The sequence below is a fragment of the Schistosoma haematobium genome, chromosome 1 (genome assembly GCF_000699445.3).
Source record: "Schistosoma haematobium chromosome 1, whole genome shotgun sequence".
NCBI classification, from domain to species: domain Eukaryota; kingdom Metazoa; phylum Platyhelminthes; class Trematoda; order Strigeidida; family Schistosomatidae; genus Schistosoma; species Schistosoma haematobium.
This window is the reverse complement of record NC_067196.1, coordinates 65,892,652-65,916,323: the sequence shown is the minus strand read 5'-3', so window position 1 is coordinate 65,916,323 and position 23,672 is coordinate 65,892,652. Positions and strand designations below refer to the sequence as shown.

The 23,672-nt window shown below is 40.1% G+C and overlaps 1 protein-coding gene across 2 annotated transcripts; it reads left to right on the top strand.

Annotated features, from left to right (window-relative positions):
* Positions 1-4,444: 4,444 nt before the first annotated feature.
* PPP5C_1 (Serine/threonine-protein phosphatase 5) lies at positions 4,445-23,303 on the top strand. Of its 2 annotated transcripts, XM_051209394.1 has the most exons (10): positions 4,445-4,491; positions 4,556-4,700; positions 4,769-4,935; positions 4,967-5,038; positions 6,464-6,745; positions 11,112-11,276; positions 11,312-11,417; positions 11,505-11,647; positions 16,312-16,548; positions 21,011-23,303. In XM_051209394.1, the coding sequence occupies exons 2-10, from the start codon at positions 4,634-4,636 to the stop codon at positions 21,233-21,235; spliced, it is 1,464 nt and encodes a 487-aa protein (XP_051074849.1). In that variant the 5' UTR covers positions 4,445-4,491; positions 4,556-4,633; the 3' UTR covers positions 21,236-23,303. The 2 variants fall into 2 exon arrangements, with proteins under 2 accessions (XP_051074849.1, XP_051074848.1); XM_051209393.1 differs by having other exon boundaries at positions 11,112-11,417; positions 16,312-23,303.
* The last annotated feature ends 369 nt before the right edge of the window (positions 23,304-23,672 follow it).

Here is a 23,672-nt window from a genome sequence, read left to right as displayed (position 1 = left end):
TAGGTATTTATCCGCGTTAAATATTGAGTATCTATTTTCCGAGTAGTCTTGTGTTCAGCTTTGAGGATTGTGTGATTATGGTCCAGTGCCACTACAGGTCCTACCAAATCCAGATGAACATAGTCGAAACAAGCATTGGGAGTTTTAAATGAGCCTAAGGGACATTTATTGTGTCTGATAACCTCAGATTTTTGGCAGCTTACATAGGAGCGTGCACACTCCCTCACGTCTTTATTCATGCCAGGCCAGCAAAACCGTTCTGCCATAAGCTTGATGGTTGCACGAACACCTGGATGAGAGAGTTTGTGCAACGTATTGAAGACGTTGCGTCGATAACGTTTCGGTACGATTGGGCGATCCCTACCTGTAGATGTGTCACACAGTAAGGTTTCCTTAGCTGTTCCCATCTGTTTGATGCGTAGTTTGAGGGTTGTAGACGATAACTTGTGCTGAAGATCAGTGTCTTCTTTTTGAAGCTGGGCGAGTCTAAGAAGGTCGATTCCTTGGAAACTGTTCAAGGAGGTTATTCGAGACAAGGCATCTGCGACTAAATTGTTTGCTCCAGAAATTTGTTGGATATCCGTAATGAACTGCGAAATGTAGTCCAGTTGTCGAAACTCACGGAGAGAGTACTTGTCTAAAGAAGAGCTTAAGGAGAAGGTAAGCGGTTTATGGTCAGTGAAAAGGGTAAATTCATGGCCTTCGATATAGTGTCGAAAATGCCGTACAGCACAATACATAGCTAGGAGTTCCCTACCGAATATGCTGTACCTCGATTCGGTGTCTAGCAACCGTCTAGAGAAAAATGCCAAAGGTTACCAGGAGTTGTTAACCCATTGTTGTAAGACTCCTCCGATTGCTGAGTCGGATGCGTCTACTGCGATACTAATGGGTGCTTGAGTGTCCTGATGTGCAAGCATTGTTGCGTTAGCAATAAGTTCCATAACTGTGGAGAATGCTTTTCGCGCGGTGTCATCCAGATTGATGGATTTCACATTTCCACGAAGTTGGTCGGTCAGAGGTTTCATGAGTAACGCGCATTCCGGTATGAATCGTCTATAGAAACTTACAAGGCCGTTAGACGTTCGTAATTGCTTGATCGTGGTCGGTTCTGGGTAATCCAGAATGGCTGCCACTTTGGTTCTAAGGGTTCGGATGCCTTGAGCATCTATAGTGTGTCCTAGGAAGTCTAATGAGTCAGTTTCGATTCGGCATTTCTGAATGTTTACAGTAATGCCATGTTTTTGTAGTCGATCGAAAACAAGATCCAGATGCTGGGGATGCGATTCTCTGTCCGGACTTGCTATTAGACAGTCGTCAACATACGCATGTATGAAGTTGAGACCTCGAAAGACGTCGTCTATAAACCTTTGGAGGGTTTGTGCAGCGTTCCTTAGACCGAAGGGCATTCGCGGAAATTCGTAAAGTCCGAAAAGAGTTATGATAGCTGTTTTCGGAATGTCGTCAGTGGCCATGGGAATTTGGTTATACTCTTTAACCAAGTCGATTTTCGAAGAGACAGTTGTACCTTTCAAGGTAGCTGTCAAATCGTGAATATGAGGCAACGGGTAACGATCGGGAATGGTTTTCGCATTCAATCGCTGATAGTCACCAGTTGGACGCCAATCGTTGCTGTCCTTTTTAGGGGCCATGTGCAGCGCTGATGCCCATGGGTTATTTGACGGTCTTATGATACCTAAGTCTATCATGTGGTCGAACTCGTTTTTCGCCAACCTTAGCTTTTCGGGCGCGGATGCATGACTGAGCACCTTCAGCTCTGTGAGTCCATTAAGACGTGTGGTCAGCATCCAATGTCGAAAACGTAAAGAGCTATTTATTTTTGGTTTTTTTGTGCCGCTACATAATTATCAGAAGTTGAATGGATATCTAAATATTCCTTCTGGGGCTCCATCGTGACACCAATATTATGATTAGGATTAGAAATCAAGAATCCTAGAAATAACGCAATTGGATCAAGTAATACTCGATAAGCATGAACGAATATGCTGTATTTGGTATTGGAATTCAAGCATTCAACAAGTACAAAGGAATCATTAGTTCATTCAAACACCACAGTTGAGTTACTAAGTCACATGGATTCGCGCAGTCTGTTAACTCCTGAGCAACATGGGTCACGTAACAAGTATGCATGCTTGACTAACTTAATTATTGCGAGAAATGATTGGACAGGAGCCCCAGACAACGACCTTATACTGGCATTTCGTATCTTTAATTATGATTTGAGCGCTAATGTGTCTTATATTTTTGCTCCTGTAGATCACCGACGTATATGATCTATGTCGAAAATGATTGGAGGCCTACTCGAGTTAGACGTGAACGGTGTGACAAACTAGCTAACGTCGAAGTCACACCTCGTGGTCAGCACCTTACGTGGACAACCCAATTGACGTATCAAGGTACGATAGATGCTTTGAAGACTGTACACCACACAGGAAGTTATTACAGAAATATATTAGTTAAATTAGATACAAGCGAAAGTGAGACCACTGCCGCATGGGCATGGCATACGATTAACTGATGCGTGTTGGTTGTCCTTAACATTGACGAGGATCGATGACTTGTTCGACACTCAATGACTCAACTGTCGGATGATTTGGCTAGGGCTTAGTGACATTTCGCTGGCCCTACAATATTCCTCCACCAGATTTAACGGCCGTTTGAATCGGTACCAAACATGCTGGGAGTAGTCGCGCCAGAGATTACCAAACGATTAATATGAATCCTCCGGATATTGGCGAGCTGTAGAACAAAATGGAAAGTAGGCGGCAGAAACTGATCGGGAGAACAGTGAGTAATAATATGTTAGTACGACGTCGGTTAAACGTAAAGCGATTAACCATAGAAATAATAAAAAGAACAAAAAGTTTTATTGTTCTATCAAGTCGCGCTGAAATATATAGCTTTGACAAGCAATTGAGTTTTTCCGATGAGAAACGTTATGTTTGCCGCAAGAGTAATGATGCTATAGCGATGGTACGATAAGTGTATTATCAGTAGATGCCTATGTCTATACTGCCATTGATTTAAATTTGAGTGTCATACAGTGTCGTTGACAGCTTCTAGTTACATCTATATTTAACAGACTAACCGTAAGTACAGAAATATAACCGTGAAGAGTGGTCGTGATTTCGCTGTGCGAAGCTATTAATCAACTTTTAGTCAGAGTTAGAAAAGTTGATGACTGCTGTTACAGTCAGTAAGGGTCGAAGGCTACAAATCGACGGCAAATGTGGCACGGTGAAGTCTCTAAAATATGATAAACGGTGAGTGCTGTGTGTTTGTTCGGTTAGTGAACAGAAAAAATATCGAAAAGAACATATGAAACCAAGAGTGTCGCTCTGGACTCATGTCAATGATACCAGTGAAAAACTCTGTCAGTGTTGGGATAGAGGCGACAATGTCGTTTTCAGTTTGCAGGAGATTCGTTCGACTGCATAAACTGATGATTCGCGCGAATGATAATGTCGTCAGACCACCAATTGAACTGGATAGGTTTTAAATCGTCGAGTAGTTGAACAGCCGATTGATGTACCGAAATCATCTGTTAGATAACAGCCACGAGGAGACAATACTTCATAAAGCAAAGTACGACATTGAAGTAGAATAACTAGAATAGTTCGGATGTTATAAAGTCAAATTTAAATAACATCATTCTTACGTATACTGACAGTTGCACTGAACGTTCGTTTAGGTATTATTAGCGTAACAGTTGGACGTGTGAACAAAAACATATAAGAAAACTATGGTTGGGTTCGTGGAGAATTTTCAAGGACGTTCAAATATTTTCCAAACCCGTATTGTATATAAATAACCGAAAATGGGATTAAAATGACCGCCGCGTAATAAGGAAATCGAGCCATGATAGCAAATACTAGGAGTATAGTAATTACTAATTAAAATGGTAACCGCCAATGTAACTTAAGTTTAAAGGGTTCAGGTAACGTGGCCATTTCGTAAAAGGCTGATACGAATAGCTTATTACCTAGAGTTAAGTGACATATTACGTACGACAAAGTGTCTATTTAGGACATGGACTATGAACGCTCGTGTACATGCGATATGTTTTACCACAGTATGTCGACTAACGAGTCATAAATGTACATGATTTCGACTAAAACTTGACGGCAGTGACGGAATACATGTCTAATTTACGTGAAAGCAACTATGAAACGTTATCACGCATCATAAATATAGTACGAAACAATCTAATGAAATTATGAACCTCGCCTGGGTTACTCTTACTTTTAAGTAATGGCCCTACACTCCCTCCAGCACTAATAATCTACGAGGTCATAGCAAGAAGGTTCACAAACCGTGATCTAATAAACTTAAAGTGAGACCTCGTTTTTCTCATCGAGTTGTCAATTACTGGGACAACTTACCCGAACAAGTGGTATCAGCCCCATTAGTGAATATTTTCAAGGAGAAGCTGAACTTTCACTGGCAGGCAATCGGAAAGGTTTAAAACAGGTTCACTAATCTACTATCCTTATTGACGAAGACTAAAAACTGAACTTCTTACTACAATTTTTAGCAACTCAACATTTGAACCATTTAATTGAGAGCCCGTCTGTCCAAACTTTTCCTGAACGGCGCACACGTGAATTAAAGAATGACGTTATCGACTATTTCGGATGAAGCAGAAGCATTAAAAGAAGAAGCTAACAAATTTTTTAAAGGTAATGCATAGACAGACCTCACACACACAAATATGGACACGTGTTTAACGGTATTTTTCGACTAATAGATGGGGACTATGAAAAAGCCATCGATGCATACACGAAGGCGATAGAAATTCGGGAGACTGCTGTTTATTTGGCCAACAGGAGCCTCGCTTATCTTCGTACAGAGTGTTTTGGCTATGCCTTGGATGATGCTTCTAAAGCTATATCTTTGGATAGTTCTTATGTGAAGGTTTGTCATTTTAATCTTTTTATTTGTCCAGGGTTATTATCGCAGGGCATCTGCACATATGGCATTAGGTCAGTATAAGGAGGCATTAGCAGACTACGAAACTGTAAGTACATAAGTTTTCCTATTAACCTGATATCTGGACATTTAACAGTGATATATTTAAGCTTTGTCGTTTAATACCGAATGAGTTGAACTAAACACGAAGTATAGCAATGATGGAAGATTCACCAATACGTATAATGTCACTCCACACACTTTGTCTGATATCACACGTATTCTGAAAATCCCAATTGTTTGCTTAATTATGTCTTTAAATCATCAACATTTGATGTGGCATTCCATACAGAATCTTCCAAAATTTAAAGATAAAACCAACCTGTGTGCTACTCATCTCGAAGGGCCCTGTTTGTGTTTTGTTTTTATACTTTCGATTGGACTCAGCAACCTCTTCCGCAATAAGTCCTGGAAGGTAGTGCAAGGATCTTCTCTACTATTATACAGCCAATTTCTAACCTGCGAATTTTCTTACCAGTTTACAAAAAATATCTGTCGAACTCTTAGCTATCTCTCAGTATTCAATGTATCACGACTTAGTTTCTTCGGTTTAGTGATGTAAAGGGATATAAAAATTTTAAAGATGGTTAAAACATTGAATTCTGCCTGTGACTCAGTATCTCTCAATAATCCTTGACAAAGTCACTAAAGTTCGGACATTAATATCCGCTTTGGTACGCGTCATATCTATTCATGTCTTAGTTTGAAGCAGCAACGGTGGGATAAAAATAAAGGCGTTTCTTTGTCACTAAACTTCTTCGAAGTGTTTCGGATATCTTGTCAATACTTTGTTCTACTGCATTAGTCTTCACGTTAGTCACATAGTTTGATGTATCCTTTATGTTGCAGCCGATAACTCCTGTAGTTGGTTCCTACAAAGGTAGTATAAATTGGTTGGATAAAATGACGTAGATTCATCCTCATACCAGGGTGTTGCAAGTGGAGATTTTAAACTAAGCGGAGAATTTTCTGTCCACAGTGGTATTTCTTTTGTTTGGATTTTCAAGATATGTGATCACGTGGATCTTGTATGGATATCTTATAACATGGGATAAACTGCTGCGCTGCACACTGATAAAGTATTTTGTCACTAATTATTTCCATGTTGAATATAAATTTAATGCCATAATTTATAAACTGTTACCGTAGTCTGATTTGCAATATATTTTATGTCTGTTTAAATAGCATAGGGATATACCATTACGTACATAAATCATTTACATCGTGACTTATGAAACTTATTTTGTAAGGACATAATCGTACTTTTGCTGTAACTGTTTGTGACAAGCTACTTTTAAAGCAATTTAACCTCAGTAAAATAGCGATTTACTTAATTCATTTAATTCTAACTACAAAGTTTCAATTTCCACCTGGTCTAGCTTTGAAAACCAATAACATCTGGTATTTATATGTCAAGTTATTAAAAATGTCCGCTTTACTATTATCTGCTAATATGAGGTTTCATCTCAACTAGGTTATTCGAGTTGCACCTAGTGACAAAATGGCTCGTGAGAAGTTGACTGAATGCCGGAAAATAATTCGTCGCAAAGCATTTGAAAAAGCCATTGCAGTAGAAGATCAGCCGTCCCCATTAGAATCTTTTGATCTGTCAACAATTACTGTAGAATCTAGTTACGATGGTCCACACTTAGAACAAGATAGCAATGGAAAATACTTTGTCACGGAGTCGTTTATGTTGGCTTTAATGGAGCACTACAAATCTCAGAAAGTATTACACAAGAAATATGCCATTATAGTAAGTTGACATTTTTGTCCAATTTAGCAATTTAACAGCGATATGCCCATTCCATATTCTAAATAAAGTAATTGCCAAGTTACTTTAATTTGAATCAAACAACTCGCAACTTTATCATCTTCGACAAAAATGCGCTAGCTTAACTGGATATTTATACTTTCCTGAGTGAATTTCAAATTATATTTAAGTTGGATATCAGTTAATATTGTGGCTTTTGTTATGAATGCAAGTCGATTGATATCCAGAAGAGCTATTCACTAGTAGGTCTCGTAATGTTCCCCTACCACCTCTCCGCTTTTTGCAATCGGTCCTAGCGTCAGCAAATAATGTATGACGTGGAATTCTCTGGGGCGACATTCATGAAATACATATCCAAGCCACTGAAGTCGATGTTTCAAGATAGTGACACTAATTGAATTATCGCCGCTGTGCCCGAACACGATGTCGAACCTCTGCATTAATAGCATAATGTTGCCACTGGATGTCAGCAATCCTTCGGAGACAACGATGACCAGACACACAGTCGCCTAACATCATCAACTCGGAGAGGCCAGGTTTCACAAGCATAGAGCAAAACTGCTCTTACCGACGCCTTGTAGATCCGACCTTTTACAGCCGGACTAACATCACGAAGACGCCAAAGATGGCCCAGATTGGCATAAACTTCTCTGGCTTTCATTATACGTGAATTTATTTCATCATTCAAACTATCAACAGCACTTACGCAGCTAATTAGATACACGAACTTCTCAACTACTTGTATCCGCTCACTACCCAGGGTGAGTGCAGGATTATGGTCCTGCCAGTTTTGTGAAAGTACTTTGCATTTCGAAGGTGCAAAGCACATACCTTACCTACGGATACTGATTGCCAACTGATTTAGTGCGGATTGCATGACTTGGGTATCATCACACAGTAAAATAGTATCATTCACATACTCAATGTTGAAACGTCTTTCTCCAGGCAACAGATCTGCACCATCATTACCTACATCCGTCAGAGCTATTCCCAGAACGTCATCAATGGCAAAGTTGAAGAGCAATAGTGATACTGAGCAACCCCACTGCTTGAATGGAACAGTAGAGAGAGATGTTTGTATGCCCTCATTCTGCCTGAGGTATTTGTATATAGGGCTTTTGAGATATTATTAAACTTCTCAGGCACATCCTACTTCAATAGACAATACCAGTGAACCAGCCTGCACATCTCGAAACAATCTTTCTTGGATTTTGAACAATCTACGAAGTATGACGGAATCCAATAGTTTGGACGCAATCGGAAGTGGACGTATCCCCCGACGGTTGTTACAGAAACGACATGAACCCTTTTTAAGGATAATAACAACTATTGACTCATTCCATGATGTTGGAACACTCCCTAATTGCCAGACCATTCTAAAGAACTTAGTTAGTTCCCTAACCGGAAAGTCACCACCATCTTTACAAAGGACCGAAGCTAAGTCATCTGAGCCTGGTGAATTGTAGCGCTTCAAGAGTCGGAGTTCCTTGCGGACTTCTGCCTCGTTAGGTGGACCAGTCGTCACAGGCCATGGAGAGCAGGACAGTGATCGATGTTGCCGGAGCAGCAGACCAGTTGAACTGGTACTCGTCCAAGACGTCGGTTGGTGTTAATGGTTGGCATCTCGTCATCTTCATAGATTGTTTCGCTCACACCAGACTTCTCGCTGCCAGTGACTTGGATGAGTTGAAAGAGCTCCCAGCAGTTACCGGACGCAACTGCTGTTTCCAACTCAGTGGCACGCTGCGACTACCAGGCTTCTCGGTCCCTACGCAAGCTTTGCACAATCTCATTACGTAACAGTCCTCGTTTATGATCAAACTCACAGCCATCCGGAGTAGACTGACGTACTTCAGTGATTTGTAAGGATGCTGTAGAAACCCTGTGCCTATAAGTGGGACGTTTCGCGGAGCCGCACGCAACTTTACTCGCCATTTTCATGGCGTCATGCAAGTGCATTCAACGCTCATCTATACTTTTCGGTGGATGGTAGCTAGCCTTGAACCCAGTTGGCTTTGACATTTATTTGCAATAGAAGCTGCAACCAATTGGCTGATATCGATCCGTTTGGGACGATAAATTTGTTGGCCGCTAAAACGTAAGATAAAATTGACATAAACAAGGGCATGATCAGAGTCCAGATAGATACTCCACAAGGAGTGGCAGTCTTGTACACAACCACGCCAGTGGTAGGTGATCGCGATGTGATCAATCTGAGTCCAGGTTTGAGATGCAGAAGGAGGACGTCAGGTGACGCATGGGTGATGACTGTAGTGGTAGGTAGTGCGAGCCGGAAACAGGTTGTATTCTGCACAAAGTTGTGGTAGGTGGTCACCGTTATTCAACCTGCGACAGACAAGCCCTTATTGGCCACCTAAACTATTCTCTTTTGTACCTAGACACCTGACCTAAGCATCCAAGACTCCGGCTAGTGCTACAATATCTGTCGTACACACTTTCTGCAGAAGAACTGTTAAATGGTGGTAGAACTCATCCTTGATCGCATCCGGGCTGCAATCTGTCAGAGCAAATGTGTAGATATCTTTTTTCACACCGATTCTTTTCGCACTTTGATGTAGCTTTCTAACGTAACAGCACATAACAGACTGTTGATGGAGATCCAATCGGTCACTGCTACCTCAGCTCTTGTGCTTAGTGCAACATCAATGCTAGGAAAATCAGACAAAGATGCCACAGGGTCCCCAGATAAACGTACGTGAGTCAAGCTTTTTGAAGCGACAGATGGAGAGCGAATTTGTAGTACTTCACTGGATTCTTGAATATGGTTCTCGGACGGACAACAGACATCGATGCTGAGACTTCCTAAAGAAATACTCCCCTTATCTGTTGTCTGATCTGGGTTAAAATGCGAATGTTGAGAGAGACCAGTTTTGAATGGTGTATGTGGTTTTGGAAAGACTGCTCCAGGATTCATAGTCGGTGATAGCATCCAACTTTCTTCGACCATTCAGTGACTCAAGATCGTTTAGATAGGACATGGTTTCCGCCATAGGAAAGCTGCTGTAATGTTGAAAAATAAAAAATAAAATAAGATACGCAAAATAATAATAAAGAGGAATGCATAAGTGTCGTAGCATAAATGAAATATAAACGAATGTTATCGTATGATTGTAAATAAGATTTTTCTTGGCGAGCATTAAAATCTTTTCAGCAGTTGTTATCATTGTTTTGTATGGGGGCTATAATACTGTCCGCGTCCCCAAACCAAAGCAGGTAGTTTTATTATGTTGTCACCTAAAGTCTTTAACCTAAGGGTCTAATCCAAAAGGCAGTGAAGCAACCCTTATTGGTTCACAAAATATTCATTTTTTAATTTCATTTCCCGGTGATATAATAGTGCACAACAAGCGACAGTGCAGTAATATATATTATGTGAATCAATATACTTTATTTATTTATTTATTTAAACACAAACATTGGTACAAGGAGGCACCAAATAGATATGCGCCACATAAATCATTCGATTTGTGTGAGGGCTGTGATACTGCCCGGGTGCCCAGACCGAAGCAGGTGGTTTTCCTAGGCGGCCACGCCCCGAGCCTTTGACCTTAAGGTCTGACCCACAAGGCAGTGGAGCATCGTGAGGAGATGCAGTCCCATGGTAGCCGGTGACCAACGATTGGTTCATACGCCATTTGTTCCCTCAGGATACTGGAGCCCATGTGCACCATTGGTTTGGTTAGGGATCCGGTTAAAGCGCCGGACATTCGCTTTTCGTCCTCTCATTTGCGTAAACAACACCCCCGCCACGAAAAGGCCGTGTGTAGGACTTCCCTGGCAGAGGCTGTATACGCGTGGCCGTGTGAGAGCATTTAGAGAGGGAGGTCTAATATCATTAATAATTGAACATCCTTTAATTTCATTCTCTTCTTATGAACCATATTCTCTTTTCATAGTTTACTAATGTCTTTGGTATCATTATCGTGATTTTGTTTTAATCTGGTTGACTCTTTACTGCTGTGCTAGTATGAAGTCGATACACCTAGATTCTATGTTCTAAATCACGTGACTGAGAGACTGAAATCATTTATGTATAGCATTTTATTGCTTAAACACTGATCTATTATAATGTCAATATCAAGGTATCTAAAGTCCGCTTTCAGTTGACCTTGCGCTTTACTAATTAATTTGTTTTGCTAAAAAGACCTAAAGTCACCGAATTAGACTCATCCTTCCCTCACTACTTACTCCCCTTCCTAACTTGCTCCAAAATTAGGTAAAAAATTTTCATTGTTAATGAGTATGAGTTGCGTCTATTTCTAATATGATAGCGTTTGCTGTGTATTACAATATATCCAATACAATATTTATTTTTGTTTATTTGTAGATAATGAAAGATATTTTCTTATTTCTTCGCGGTTTACCAAGTTTGGTAGACATTAAAGTCCCAGAACAGTCTAAGTTTACTGTTTGTGGGGATATACACGGTCAGTTCTACGATCTTATGAACATATTCAAAATTAACGGGCTTCCGAGCAAAGATAATCCTTACGTAAGCAATATTACTTTTAGGATTTGTTTCTCTAGTTGTTCAATGGTGACTTTGTTGATCGGGGATCGTTTTCCGTGGAGTGTATTTTCACCTTGTTCGGGTTTAAGCTTCTCTATCCAGACAAGTTTTATCTTTCCAGAGGTGAGCAGTTGGTATTAAATCAGATATTCTATGCTTTTATAATTTCCGGCTTCATATACTTATGTATATGTTTAATTGTCCCCATAGGTAACCATGAATCCGAACACATGAACAGACTTTATGGCTTTGAAGGTGAGGTAAAGTCAAAATATTCTTCTGAAGTGGCCAATATGTTCACGGATATATTCAACTGGTTACCTCTATGCCATCTGATTAATGAAAGAATTCTGGTAAGCGATTTACATAAGTCATTTTTCCATGTTCAAATGATTGTCTGTGAGTTCTTGCTTATTTGTTCGTTTAATTTGAATGGATGTTTGAATGACCGTTTTAACCACATGGTCGAAAACAGAGTCCAGCAATCAAAAGTATAGCAGAAAATATAACAAAAAAAACTTTTCTTCTCTAAACTTATCTCTGTAACATTGTTTTTATCTGCCGAATATTGGTGTATGTTTCTGTAATACGAAGACTGATAGTAGTTTGCGCTTGTAGTTGCTCATGGTAATGAATCATCTTACAAATAAGATTCTGTTTATAATAGTGTTAGAGCTAGATCATGGTATGTTGGCTTTGATCAAATATCGCTTTGACACAAAGTTCTTCTAGTTGTAGGAGGATGAGTGTACAGTTTTATAGCATAAGATATACATAGTCCACTGAATCATAATTAAAGCAAATATCAATCGCTCTACGTGTTACACTAACAAAACTAAATAAGCTTATTTTAAAAACATCTTATATGAGTGGTTCTTTTCCTATTTGTTTATCTTATTACTATATTATTTTGTTAAGTGTAACCACAAATTTTATGTTTCAAGGAAGTAGCCATTTGTGGTAATCAATAATTCTGTCTAGGACCAAAAATTATTTAGCTGTGCAACTTTTCATATTGGGCTGCAGCGTTACCCATTTGTGAAATACATTTTTCTGTATTCAGCCTTAAACCACATTATTTGGTTAAAGTTCGGTAATACTACCCAACTAGCTACCCACTCATAGGCAAATGGAGTGAAGTTCGAATCTTTAGCCCATCGGTTGGAACCCGACCGAAGCTGCTACCTTGACGCGGTGGTCGGGCTTGCCTATCGTGGTGACCCAACCGAGCTATATTGGCTGGAACATATGTCCCTGTAGGTTCTACCATGCCAGGCAGTTCGATTGGAGAACGGTAAGACTAAAGGCAGCAACTCAAGGTCTGAGGGCGAAGTCATACTGCTGACTGTAGAGGGGTGTGACAGCAGTAAGGTGTTTCCCTTGGACAACCAGCATCTGCAGCTATGCTGCCTTCCCACAAGGAGGGGTGGGGTTAGAAAAGGTCGACCCTAAAAATGTCACACCTCACCTTACCTCACGCATTTCCGTCTCCGGCGGTAAGGCCCTTTCAAGAACGGAACTAACACATTAAAAACCTTCCACGAAATGGCCGTGCGCGACCGGCCTCAAGCAGTTGTCCCTTGGGCTCTGCGGTCACGCTCCCAGGTCGTTAAGACCAACACTAATCCAATTTCCTTTTCAAGTTCCTCAAGAAGTACCCTTCCACGGTGTGGGCAGCCGGGAAGTGATATCACCCCTCATACCCGTAACAGCACACGAGAACAAGTTGGTCACATTCAAACCCTTCCCACACCTCCTAATACCTCTCTTATCTCCATGACTAATCCTCCTCACGTCTCTTTATCATCTCGCACCGCTAGGGCAAACGATTCGAGTACGCGGAACGCTATTCCTGGTCTCCTGAAACCACGCTCTAAACTACACGTAGGAGCTTTTAACGTCCGAACACTGTGCCAAATAGGACAACAGGCTTCCTTAGCTAAGACTTTAGAATCCCGCGCCATCGATGTGTGCTGCGTCTCCGAAACGCGCATACAGGATCCGAGTAGCGTCATTCATTTGACCTCACCATGCCAAAATAAAGAACCGACTCGATTCACACTTCGTGTATCTGGAAGCCTTGATTCTGCTTACCATGGCCTCGCCCGCGTAGATATAGCATTGAGTCCTAGGGCAGAACTAGCTCTCTTAGAGTGGATCCCAGTAGACAGTCGTTTATGCGCTGTCCGACTAAACGGAACAGTAGGGATCCGAAAAGATAGGGACACTCGTCGTTGCCTCTTCGTCGTCTCTGCCTATTCTCCCACTGACTGCAGCGCAGATGATGTAAAAGATGAGTTTTACAGAAAGCTCTCCGACCTTCTCCGAAAAGCTAGGCGCTCGGGTTTAATAATAATGGCCGGTGACTTTAATGCTCAAGTAGGTAAACTAAGCGATAGGGAAAGACACCTGGGTGGATCTTATAGCATCGTGGCTCAAGGAACAGATAATGGCGACCGTCTGTTGCAGCTATGTTCAGATAACCGCCTGTTCCTTGCAAATACTAACTTTAAGCATAAGGAAAAACATCCTTTAACATGGCGACCCCCTAATTCGTCCCAACGTTGGACCCAAATAGATCACATCGCTATCAGCCACCGATGGAGGGGCTCGATAGAAGACTGTCGCTCATTCTGGAGCACATGCTTAGATTCAGATCATGCTCTAGTACGAGCGCGTATCTGTCTGCGTCTTACTGGACGTAGGAAAGACGCTGCAAGTAAACCCCTTAGGGCCCTACTTAATGATAGTCGAGCTAAGAGCATATTTCAGGAACAACTAGGAAAACAGTTAGGCAGCCATGTATGTGATGCCCACCCCGAGGCAGCATGGAATGATATCCGAAAAGCTGTGGAAACAGCAGTGATATCTGCTAGTACGGTAACCCGTAAGGTTAGGGATCAACACTGGATCTCAGCAGCATCTATCGCACTGATAGATGCTCGGAAACTCATTCCACCTGGCTCTGAACATAATGAGGAGCGGAGTCAGCTTAAATGCAAGCTGACAAGAAGTCTACGCAATGATCGTGAACAGTGATGGGTAGCGAAAGCAAGAGAGGTGGAAAAGGCAGTGGCAATAGGTAATAGCAGACAATTGTTTAGACTTGTTAAGGAAACCGACTGTTAGCGAAACACTCTCAAAGAAAGATGGACATATTATACATTCTCAATCCAGGAGGTTGGATCGATGGGCAGAACACTTTAGGGATCAGTTCAACTGGCCTTCAGCCACACTTGGGTTTCCCACGACCTCCAGTCAACCTGAATGGCAAGTTAATGTAGGTCCTCCGTCTCTTTACGAAGTTGAAAAAGCCATAGGAAATCTGAAGCGAGGGAGACAGCAGGCCCTGACAGGTTTACTCCTGAGATTTTTGAGGATGGTGGTTCAGTATTAGCAGTGAGATTAACTGAGGTCTTGGGTAGAATTTGGGAACTGGACGTAATCCCATCTGACTGGTCTCAATCACTGATTGTGCCAGTCTATAAGAAAGGACAAAAGTCCTCTTGTGACAATCACAGAGGAATCAGTTTGACTAATATAATGTCTAAAATATTAGCTTCAATAATACTCCGACGCCTAACTAAAGCTCGTGAAGAGCAGACTAGAGAAAATCAGGCTGGTTTTCGACCTGGACGTGATTGTATAGACCACATATTCACACTACGTCAGGTTCTAGAACACGGACACACATTCAGACGCCCCACAATTGTAGTATTTCTCGACCTTGAAGCAGCATTCGATTCTGTCGATCGTGAGGTTCTATGGCAGTGTTTGTCATTGAAAGGAGTACCAAAGAAGTATATTAACCTTATAAAGGCTCTCTACTCGAATACAACTGGTAGAGTGAGAGCTTATGGGGAACTGTCATCAGAATTGATTACCTCAAGTGGTGTTCGTCAGGGCTGTCCACTCTCTCCATTCTTGTTGAACTTTGTCGTCGACGTACTTTTAGAGGTAACACTTTCCTCGTCTAGGTTTCCAAGGGTTGAACTTCTACCGGGAGGTTCACTTGTTGACTTAGAATATGCTGATGACATAGTTTTATTTGGTGAAGACGCTGACAAAATGCAGAGTCTTCTGACCACTCTAAGCAACAATGCAAGCATGTTCGAGATGCGATTCTCCCCCTCGAAATGCAAAATGTTGCTTCAGGATTGGGTTGCATTGACACCCGAACTAATGATAGGGAGTGAAGTAATTGAGCGTGTCGATCGCTTCACTTATCTTGGAAGTCTCATCAGCCCTTGTGGTCTGGTGTGTGACGAAATCTCAGCACGGATACAGAAGGCTCGACCAGTTTTTGCCAACTTGCGTCATTTATGGCGTAGGCAAGATATCCGTCTATCAACCAAAGGACGTGTTTACTGCGCAGCAGTTCGTTCCGTCCTACTTTATGGCAGTGAAACATGGCCGGTAAGAGTAGAGGATATCCGTAGTTTACTAGTATTTGACCATAGGTGTCTTCGAAATATTGCTCGTATATCCTGGGACCATCGAGTAAGTAACGCAGTTGTTAGGAAACGGGTACTAGGTAAGTATTATACTCTTTAAATAACATCTCCAAACACTAATTTTCCCGATTACTGCTTATACTCTTATTACCTCTACCACTACGGGATTTAAATCGACCACTACATCTGTGTGCTAATGTGGTATGGCAACTCGAACTGATGTACGTACGTACAAAGTTCTACGTTGTTACTGACTGACTGACCGTCGGTTGGAAACTAACCTCTTTAATTACTAAGCTTTACCGGACTACCTAATTTTGTTTTTAATTTTCTTCAAAACCAAATGTTTGATGCTTATACTTTTATTGGTTGATGTTTAGCCAATCTATCACCCCAAGTTTATTACACAAATGGTATTTTCTGATAGATCGCGATCATCTATTAGTTTTGTGATTTTCCATGTTCTTACTGCCTATTTATTTCTAGCTGTAAAAATTAATGAGAGAAGTTTATCTCACAATATTCTTTTTTACTTTATTTACAATGTTAACACATTCAATTAGGTTATGCATGGTGGATTGTTCGAACGCGATAATGTTACATTAGATGAAATAAAAAAGGTGTCTCGAAATCGTCAACCTGACGAAGGCACTATAATGTGTGAATTGCTATGGTCTGACCCAATGGAGGCTGAAGGTCGAGCCCATTCTAAACGTGGAGTCGGTTGTCAATTTGGTCCTGATGTCACTAAAAAGTTCTGTAAGCAAAATGGTCTAGACTATATTATTAGAAGTCATGAAGTAAGTGCATTGATCATCAAGTGTTCTGTTTTCAAAATACCCTAAAGTTGCTTGATTTACTCTAAAATTAAAAGTCCAATCTCTTCTCTCTCTAGATCCCAGCGTAATCGTTCATTTGATAAATATAGCAATCCAACATAGTTTAATCTCCGTGTATCTAGAAATCCCCATTGTTCATTGGTGTAGGAGTAGTTTGCAGAAAAGCTAGGGGCTGCCATACTATATCAGTCCTTGAGGCCATTAACTGTGAGTTTGCGCTATGTTAGTAGATGCCGACTACCTGATTAGGCTCTGTGTGATAACTGCAATCAGTGGTGCAGTTGCACTCAATTTTTGAATTCCAGTTTCCGTCCATATGTACTTCTCCATTCTGTCTCTCCGAACCCTATTCTCAGTGATGAGTCATTTTCCTTGTCATTGCTACTACTTTACTATGGTCTCCTCTGCTATGCATCTTGTTAATTTCAACTCGTCTTACTAATGCTGTATGACAAATTAGGTCAAAATATATCTGTGCCAGACTGTACATTGATGATAACTGACTGGATGATCTTCAACAGCAAACTCGTGATCTTGTTGGTGGTGTAGGACTAACTTTGAAAATTGGAATAGACAGTTGTCGTTTCGTATTTCAGTAGACGATGAGGGTAGTATATCTTGAGAGGAGCAGTCTAGTTAAGAAAATACAGCCAAGAAGAGTTCTTTCAGTTGAAGATATTCCTATAATATTTCTTATAAAAAGATAAAAGAGAACTACATATGGACTGTCACATGTTTCTATTCTGAGCCATTTTTGATGATGTTTCAACCCACTACTTTGTCTCACCGTCAAGAATGGTTGCTGACACAAGTGTCAACTAGTCTTGCAAAAGTCCTTTACATTAAGACTTTGCAAGTACATGCTATACTGATGGATAATAGTTGTCAGCTCATTACTTATGAACTGCATATCTTGATTATCATCCCACAGTCAAGTAAATCATCCGCATACTGAGGGTCAAAAAGCCTTTTTCCATGTGATAAATTGACACCACTACTATCTACTTGCATCAGGGATGTTCCCAGTATATCATCGATGGTACAGTTAAAGAGGAATAATGAAACTGGGAAACCGTGACCGTGGACCAGGCACATATATGCAATGGTTCAAGTTGCCACACCTCATTAATACATCAAGATGAACACCAAATTCATAGAAGTAGTTACTTCAATGGTAGTAATATATAAAAGAAAGATTGTGTATAAGGATATAATACAGGAAGGAAGAATTAGTTCGTAGAAAGGTCTAAAGTAATTTTAAACTCATCGTTTATGAGAAGACAAAAAGTGTATACACCTACTTCATTGTGATCGGTTCTGAACCATGTCACCCAGAGTCTCTAGCCACTGGTTACGACAGTCGCGCGGACCCCAACCAAGTAGTCAGCATCTACACCAACATGGCTTAGACCAGAAGTTAATGACTTTATGGACTGATGCCATGCTTTGGTTTGGTCGCTCCCAACTTTCTTCCATCCGTCTTCAACACTAGTCAGCATTGCGCGTCATGGTAATCGGTGGTTGGGTATGCGTAATACGTGATCCAACCATCTCAGTCAATCAAGACTCACAACCTCATCAACTGATTTACCATCATTCCGTAATACCCTGCGTCTAACCTCACTATTACTTACCCAGTGATCCCAGCAGATGCTGGCAATATTTCTGAGACATTTGTGATCAAATACTAGCAACTTACAAGTATCCTCTACCCTTAATGGCCACGTTTCGCAGCTGTAAGGTAAAATAGAGAGAACGTCTGCGCAGTATATATAGATTGATAGACGGATATCTCGCTCTCGACATAGGTGACGTAAGTTAGCAAAAGCCAAACGAGCCTTTTGAATCCGTACAAGAGATTTTGTCAGACACCAATCCATTAGGGCTGATCGAACTTCCAAGATCAATGAAGTTGTCGATGCGGTCGACTACTTCATTCCCTATCTTTAGTTCAGGTGTTGACACAGACCAGTCCTGAAGCAACAACTTTCATCTAGAGGGAGAGGAACGCATTCCAAACTTCATGGCATTGTTGCTCAATGCTACTAGAACACTGCATTTTATCAGCGTCTTCATCAAACAGAACTATGTCATCTGTGTGGACCTCCTGGAAGGAGATCAATTCCTGAAAATTCAGTCGACGTAAACGTTATTTCTAACGGTAGGTCTATGACGAAAGTGAGCAAAAATGGAGATAGTGGACAACCTTGTCATACATCACTTAAGGTTGCAAGATCAGATGACAGTTCTCTATAAGCTCTAACTCGACCGGTAGTGTTTCAGTAAAGAGCCTTCACATGGATTATATACTTCTGAGGTACACCTTTCAATGATAGACACCATTACTGGAGGCATTCGTGCGCGAGACCGAAAGTCCCGGGTTCGAACCCCGTGTGATAGCCCAAGTGCCCTGGTACGGTCAAAGGTGTGGAGAGTATGGTCTCACATGGCCGTGTGTATACAGCCACTGTCATAGAGATCCTACTCACTGCTTTCTCGCTATGGGGGTGTTGTTTACGAAATTGAGACCATGAAAAGCGAATGTCCGGCGCTTCAACAGTATCGGTGGGTATGAAAGATCTACATAGAGGAGTTGTAAAACCCTGATTCCAAACTAATGGTGCACATTGGCTCCAGGATCCTGAAGGAACAAAAGGCGTGTGAACCTACTCTTGGTCACCGGCCACTATGGGACTGTATCTCCTTACGTTGCTCCACTGCCTTGTGGATCATACCTTTAGGACGAATGCTCCGGGTGTGACTCCTCAAGAAGACCACCTGCTTCGGTTTGAGCACCCGGGCAGTATCACAGCCCACACGCAAATCAAGTGACTTGTGTGGCGCATATGTATTTGGTGCCCCTTTGTACCAATATTTGTGTTCAAATAAATAAATAAAATTACTGAAATAAAACAATAGGAGGAGGCGGTTTTATGATCACACTCTCCCTGAGTTTTTTGTATTCAGAGCTTTCAATGTATCAATAAACTTCTCACACACACCTTCAACAAATAATCCCATAGTTTACAATTCTGTTCTGCGGATTGAAGTCGGTCCGGATATCAATAAACACAATTATCATTGGCCTCCAGTAGGTGCGGCGATGTTCTGAAATTTGGTGGTGGGTAAAGATATAATCAACACACCGATGATCATAACAAAGGCTGACCTACTAATCGCGAGACAATATTTCACGGATTTTGAAAAATCAGTCAAGTATGACAAAAACCAATAGTTTGGATGCAGTATAAAGTAGACTTGTCCCTCGATAGTTGTTACTTGAATGTCGGTCCATTTTAAAAATAAAAGGGGCTGTCGCTTCATTCAAGGATGTTGGGGCACTCACTACCTGACTTTTCTTAACATATTCGATCGATAGATTTCTTTGAGGGATAGTTCAGCTGGTGTGCTGCCCTAACAAAGATCCTTTAGGACCTTCCATTAGGGAAGTCAGTCACCAACCATGGGGGACAGAACAATCTAATCGATGTTGTTGGCAAGCAATATCCGTAAGTATGGTATGTATTTGGCAAGTACTAAATGTAAAGGACCTTTGCTAGACTTGTAGCAGGCTGCGCCCGCGCTCACTATTGGTATATTGCCGTTAGAAGTAGTCGAAAAGTTTTTGTATCCGGGTGGCTGTGTGAGCGATGATGGTGCTGTGATTAATAAGAGTAATTTAAGTATATTGGAAGCCAAAGTGGATCATATCAATCTTGGCTACCTTTGGTGCCGTCGTGAGGCTAGTTTGGCTGTTAAATGTCAGGCTTGTTTTAATTTTGACTGTCGAACTGGCTTCAATTTCTTCAGTCGATCTTGAGTTATTAACCTAGGAGTCGTCCATGTTTAAACGTTGGACATGATTTAGCTTCTTAAAGCTGCAGACATTGTTACGAAATTCGGATTTTCGTCAGAAATGTTTACATGCTATATTTTTAGGTGTAATTTTGAGGTTCATGTCGCTAGATAGCTAGATTTTAGCAGGGAATTTACCGCATAGATTTCCAATTGGGTATTATGCGAAATCAATCATGATAATTGTGTACGATATCTGAAAGTTATGAAATAGAGCAACCATCATTTTGGTGTAGGCTTTACATTGGTTTGTGTTGTCTGTTTTGTCCATTTGTAAGAATCGATTAGCAATTTCCTAATAATCTTATTTTTATACAATATATTCGATAATATTTAAAAGTAATGATATTTATTTACACCGCATGCCTTTCTTTCAAACTGGTTGATCCTGCCAGTTATATTCATCTAACAGTTAGTGGAAATAGTTGCTGTTTTCGATGGTATTAATGTGTACAGTACTTGATTTATATTATGTTATGATTTCAGTTTAGACCTTATTACGTTCATAAACCGAGATCTTCATTCTGTGTTCTGAGTCATCCAAGAAATTTTTGTATTGTTTTTTAAGGTGAAAGATGAAGGTTACGAAGTTGCTCACAACGGTCGCTGTATTACTGTTTTCTCAGCTCCTAATTACTGTGACACAATGCATAATCGAGGAGCTTTTATTACATTGATAGGTAGTAATAAACCCGGTGAAATGTCTCCAATGTTTACCAGCTTTACAGCAGTAGCTCATCCAGATGTGCGCCCAATGGCTTACGTAAATCCATTACTTTCCATGTTTATGTGATTTGTACATTGCTTTTTCTTATTTTGTGCCTTAAAATGGTTACTGAACATTGATAGATGCATATTTAAATAAACACACATATATACAGTTAACTTGATCAATGTATCAACTGTTCATTGTACACATTATATTGTCAAAATTCTCATGTAACATTTTCTTACTCATTTTTGATGGGCTTAGTTTTAAGTCAAGGATTCTCATGTCTGCATTTTTAATTCCATTGTAATGAAGTTACTTTGGGAAAATGTAAAAAACTTTAATCACATTCTTATTACTATTAATATGATTATTTGTTATTGCTACTACTACTAACACTGATACCATTGTTTGAATTTGTGACGGCTATTTTTCCATTTAGTCAGACTACCAGTTCTCATTCATTTTAGGGTTAATTTTGCAAGTATATTAGAAGAAATCATTAAGCTTCATTTATTTTATCGTCTTACTGTATCGTGTTTGAATAAAAATTGTGGGAAATTATTACTATTAAATCTATATATATCTAGCATTGTTCCAGTCTAATTTTTTTCAACCTAATCGTCTTGGATAAATTAAAATGAGGAGTTTAGAAGATAATTAATTTTTGTATTACCTTGCTTAGTAATGAGGATATTTTGTATATTGAAGCATTTTAATCTGAAAATAATAGTGTTCACATCGTACATCATAATAGTTCTTGGATATTACATTTAAGAAAGTGTATTGCTGTACCGAATAAGGTTCAGAACTTAAGGGGTTTATAATCAAGCAGTCAATACTCATTGTTCCTGCATGAACCAACTGAATACGAGGGCTAGTAAAAAGGCCGTTTATGGGATATGTTCCACGTGATTCGTTTCCAATTGTGTATATGTCTTTCATTCTTGTATGCACAATATAGCGTTTTGTGGCAGTCATTCACCTAAGCTGAGTTCACGCACGAATAATTTACTCATAGTATTAACCATCTAATGTAACGCAATCATAATGCTTGTTTATTGTTTGTTCTCAAAAATTTAAACAACGAGGTTTGCGAGATAAAATGAATCCATTCTATTTCACGGTTTCTCATCAGTTGCATACAACCTAAAATTACAATTACTAATATAAATATAATTATTAATAAATGTTTAGCATACTTTAGTTTGTGATTTTTAGATAAATTTTCGCAATGTATCCGAACTCATAATAAGAAGAATAGGTACACAAAGTGTATGAATAAACATAGTTGTTGTCGGAGTCGTAGTTAAAAAAATTAACAAACGTTATTGGACACATGTCAGATCACCATGGCAGAAAAAGGCTTCTAGGTTACTCAGTTACTTCAACAACTATCATCCCAACATAACGTTTACGATGGAATATAAAAGAGAACCAACACAATTTTTAAGTGTAGGACGGAAAAATGATAGAAGTTTTAAGGAAAGTATATATAGAAAAAAACCATGGATAGGACAGTATTTGACAGTTTTGGCCCTATCAGTTACAAAAATTTTCTAGTAAAAACGCTCTTCAATACAGCTAAGATGTTATGCTTAAACGGAAAAATAAATGAGGAATTGGCTATTCTGGAAAAGCATCTTATAAAAAATGGATACCCGAGGAAATTTAGTATGAACTACGGAAAAGAATATTCCGAGGATGATTAACAACCATCTATCGTAAATAAACCTGTCTTCATCAGCCTTCTGTTCAAGGAAGGTGATATTTCAGGAAGAATCGACTGAAGATTGAAGGCGTCACCGAAAAGATACTTCCCTGCTGCTCAACTGTTTCACCATACAACACCAAGTGTTCGTTTTACCATTCAAAGATAGATCAATACTCTCCCGATGTCACTCCCAATTGTACCTGCTGCTGCAGGTACATAGGAAGGACAAAGAGGACTTCTACAAAATTTTCTTAACACACTCCTTGTAACCTATAGCTAAGAGGAATTGAAGTGTTTACAAGTGCAGTTGCCAGACATCTCGATAGTGGACATGAATAGAATGTAAGTGATGCATCCAAACATTATTGTTCTTGCTCTGTTTAAAAGTATTATATATTTTATTTACTCTTAATAGGGCGGTAAGTTGTTCGAATTCCTGATTGAAGGTTTATTCGAAATATTTTCAGCACAAATATTATTTTGACCATGCATTGATATCAACTGAAGAAATGATAAATTCTGGTAGAATTAGGCATATGACTTCATTTTAAGACAAACTAACGGGCTTGATGTAGCCACTCAACTAAGTACTTGTGGCCTGCGTGCCCTGTTAATGTATACGTAATGATACCATCAATTATAGAGCAGTGTATTATCGATCGGACTAATGACGCGTAAACCCGTACGAGCATTCCAGAGTACTTATCGGTCCTGCTTCCTGCCTAGCCCAGCCAGTTAAGTCCAGAACACCAATCTCAGCCTCTGCAATATGAATCATTTATTTCAAGCATACTGGGTTTATATACC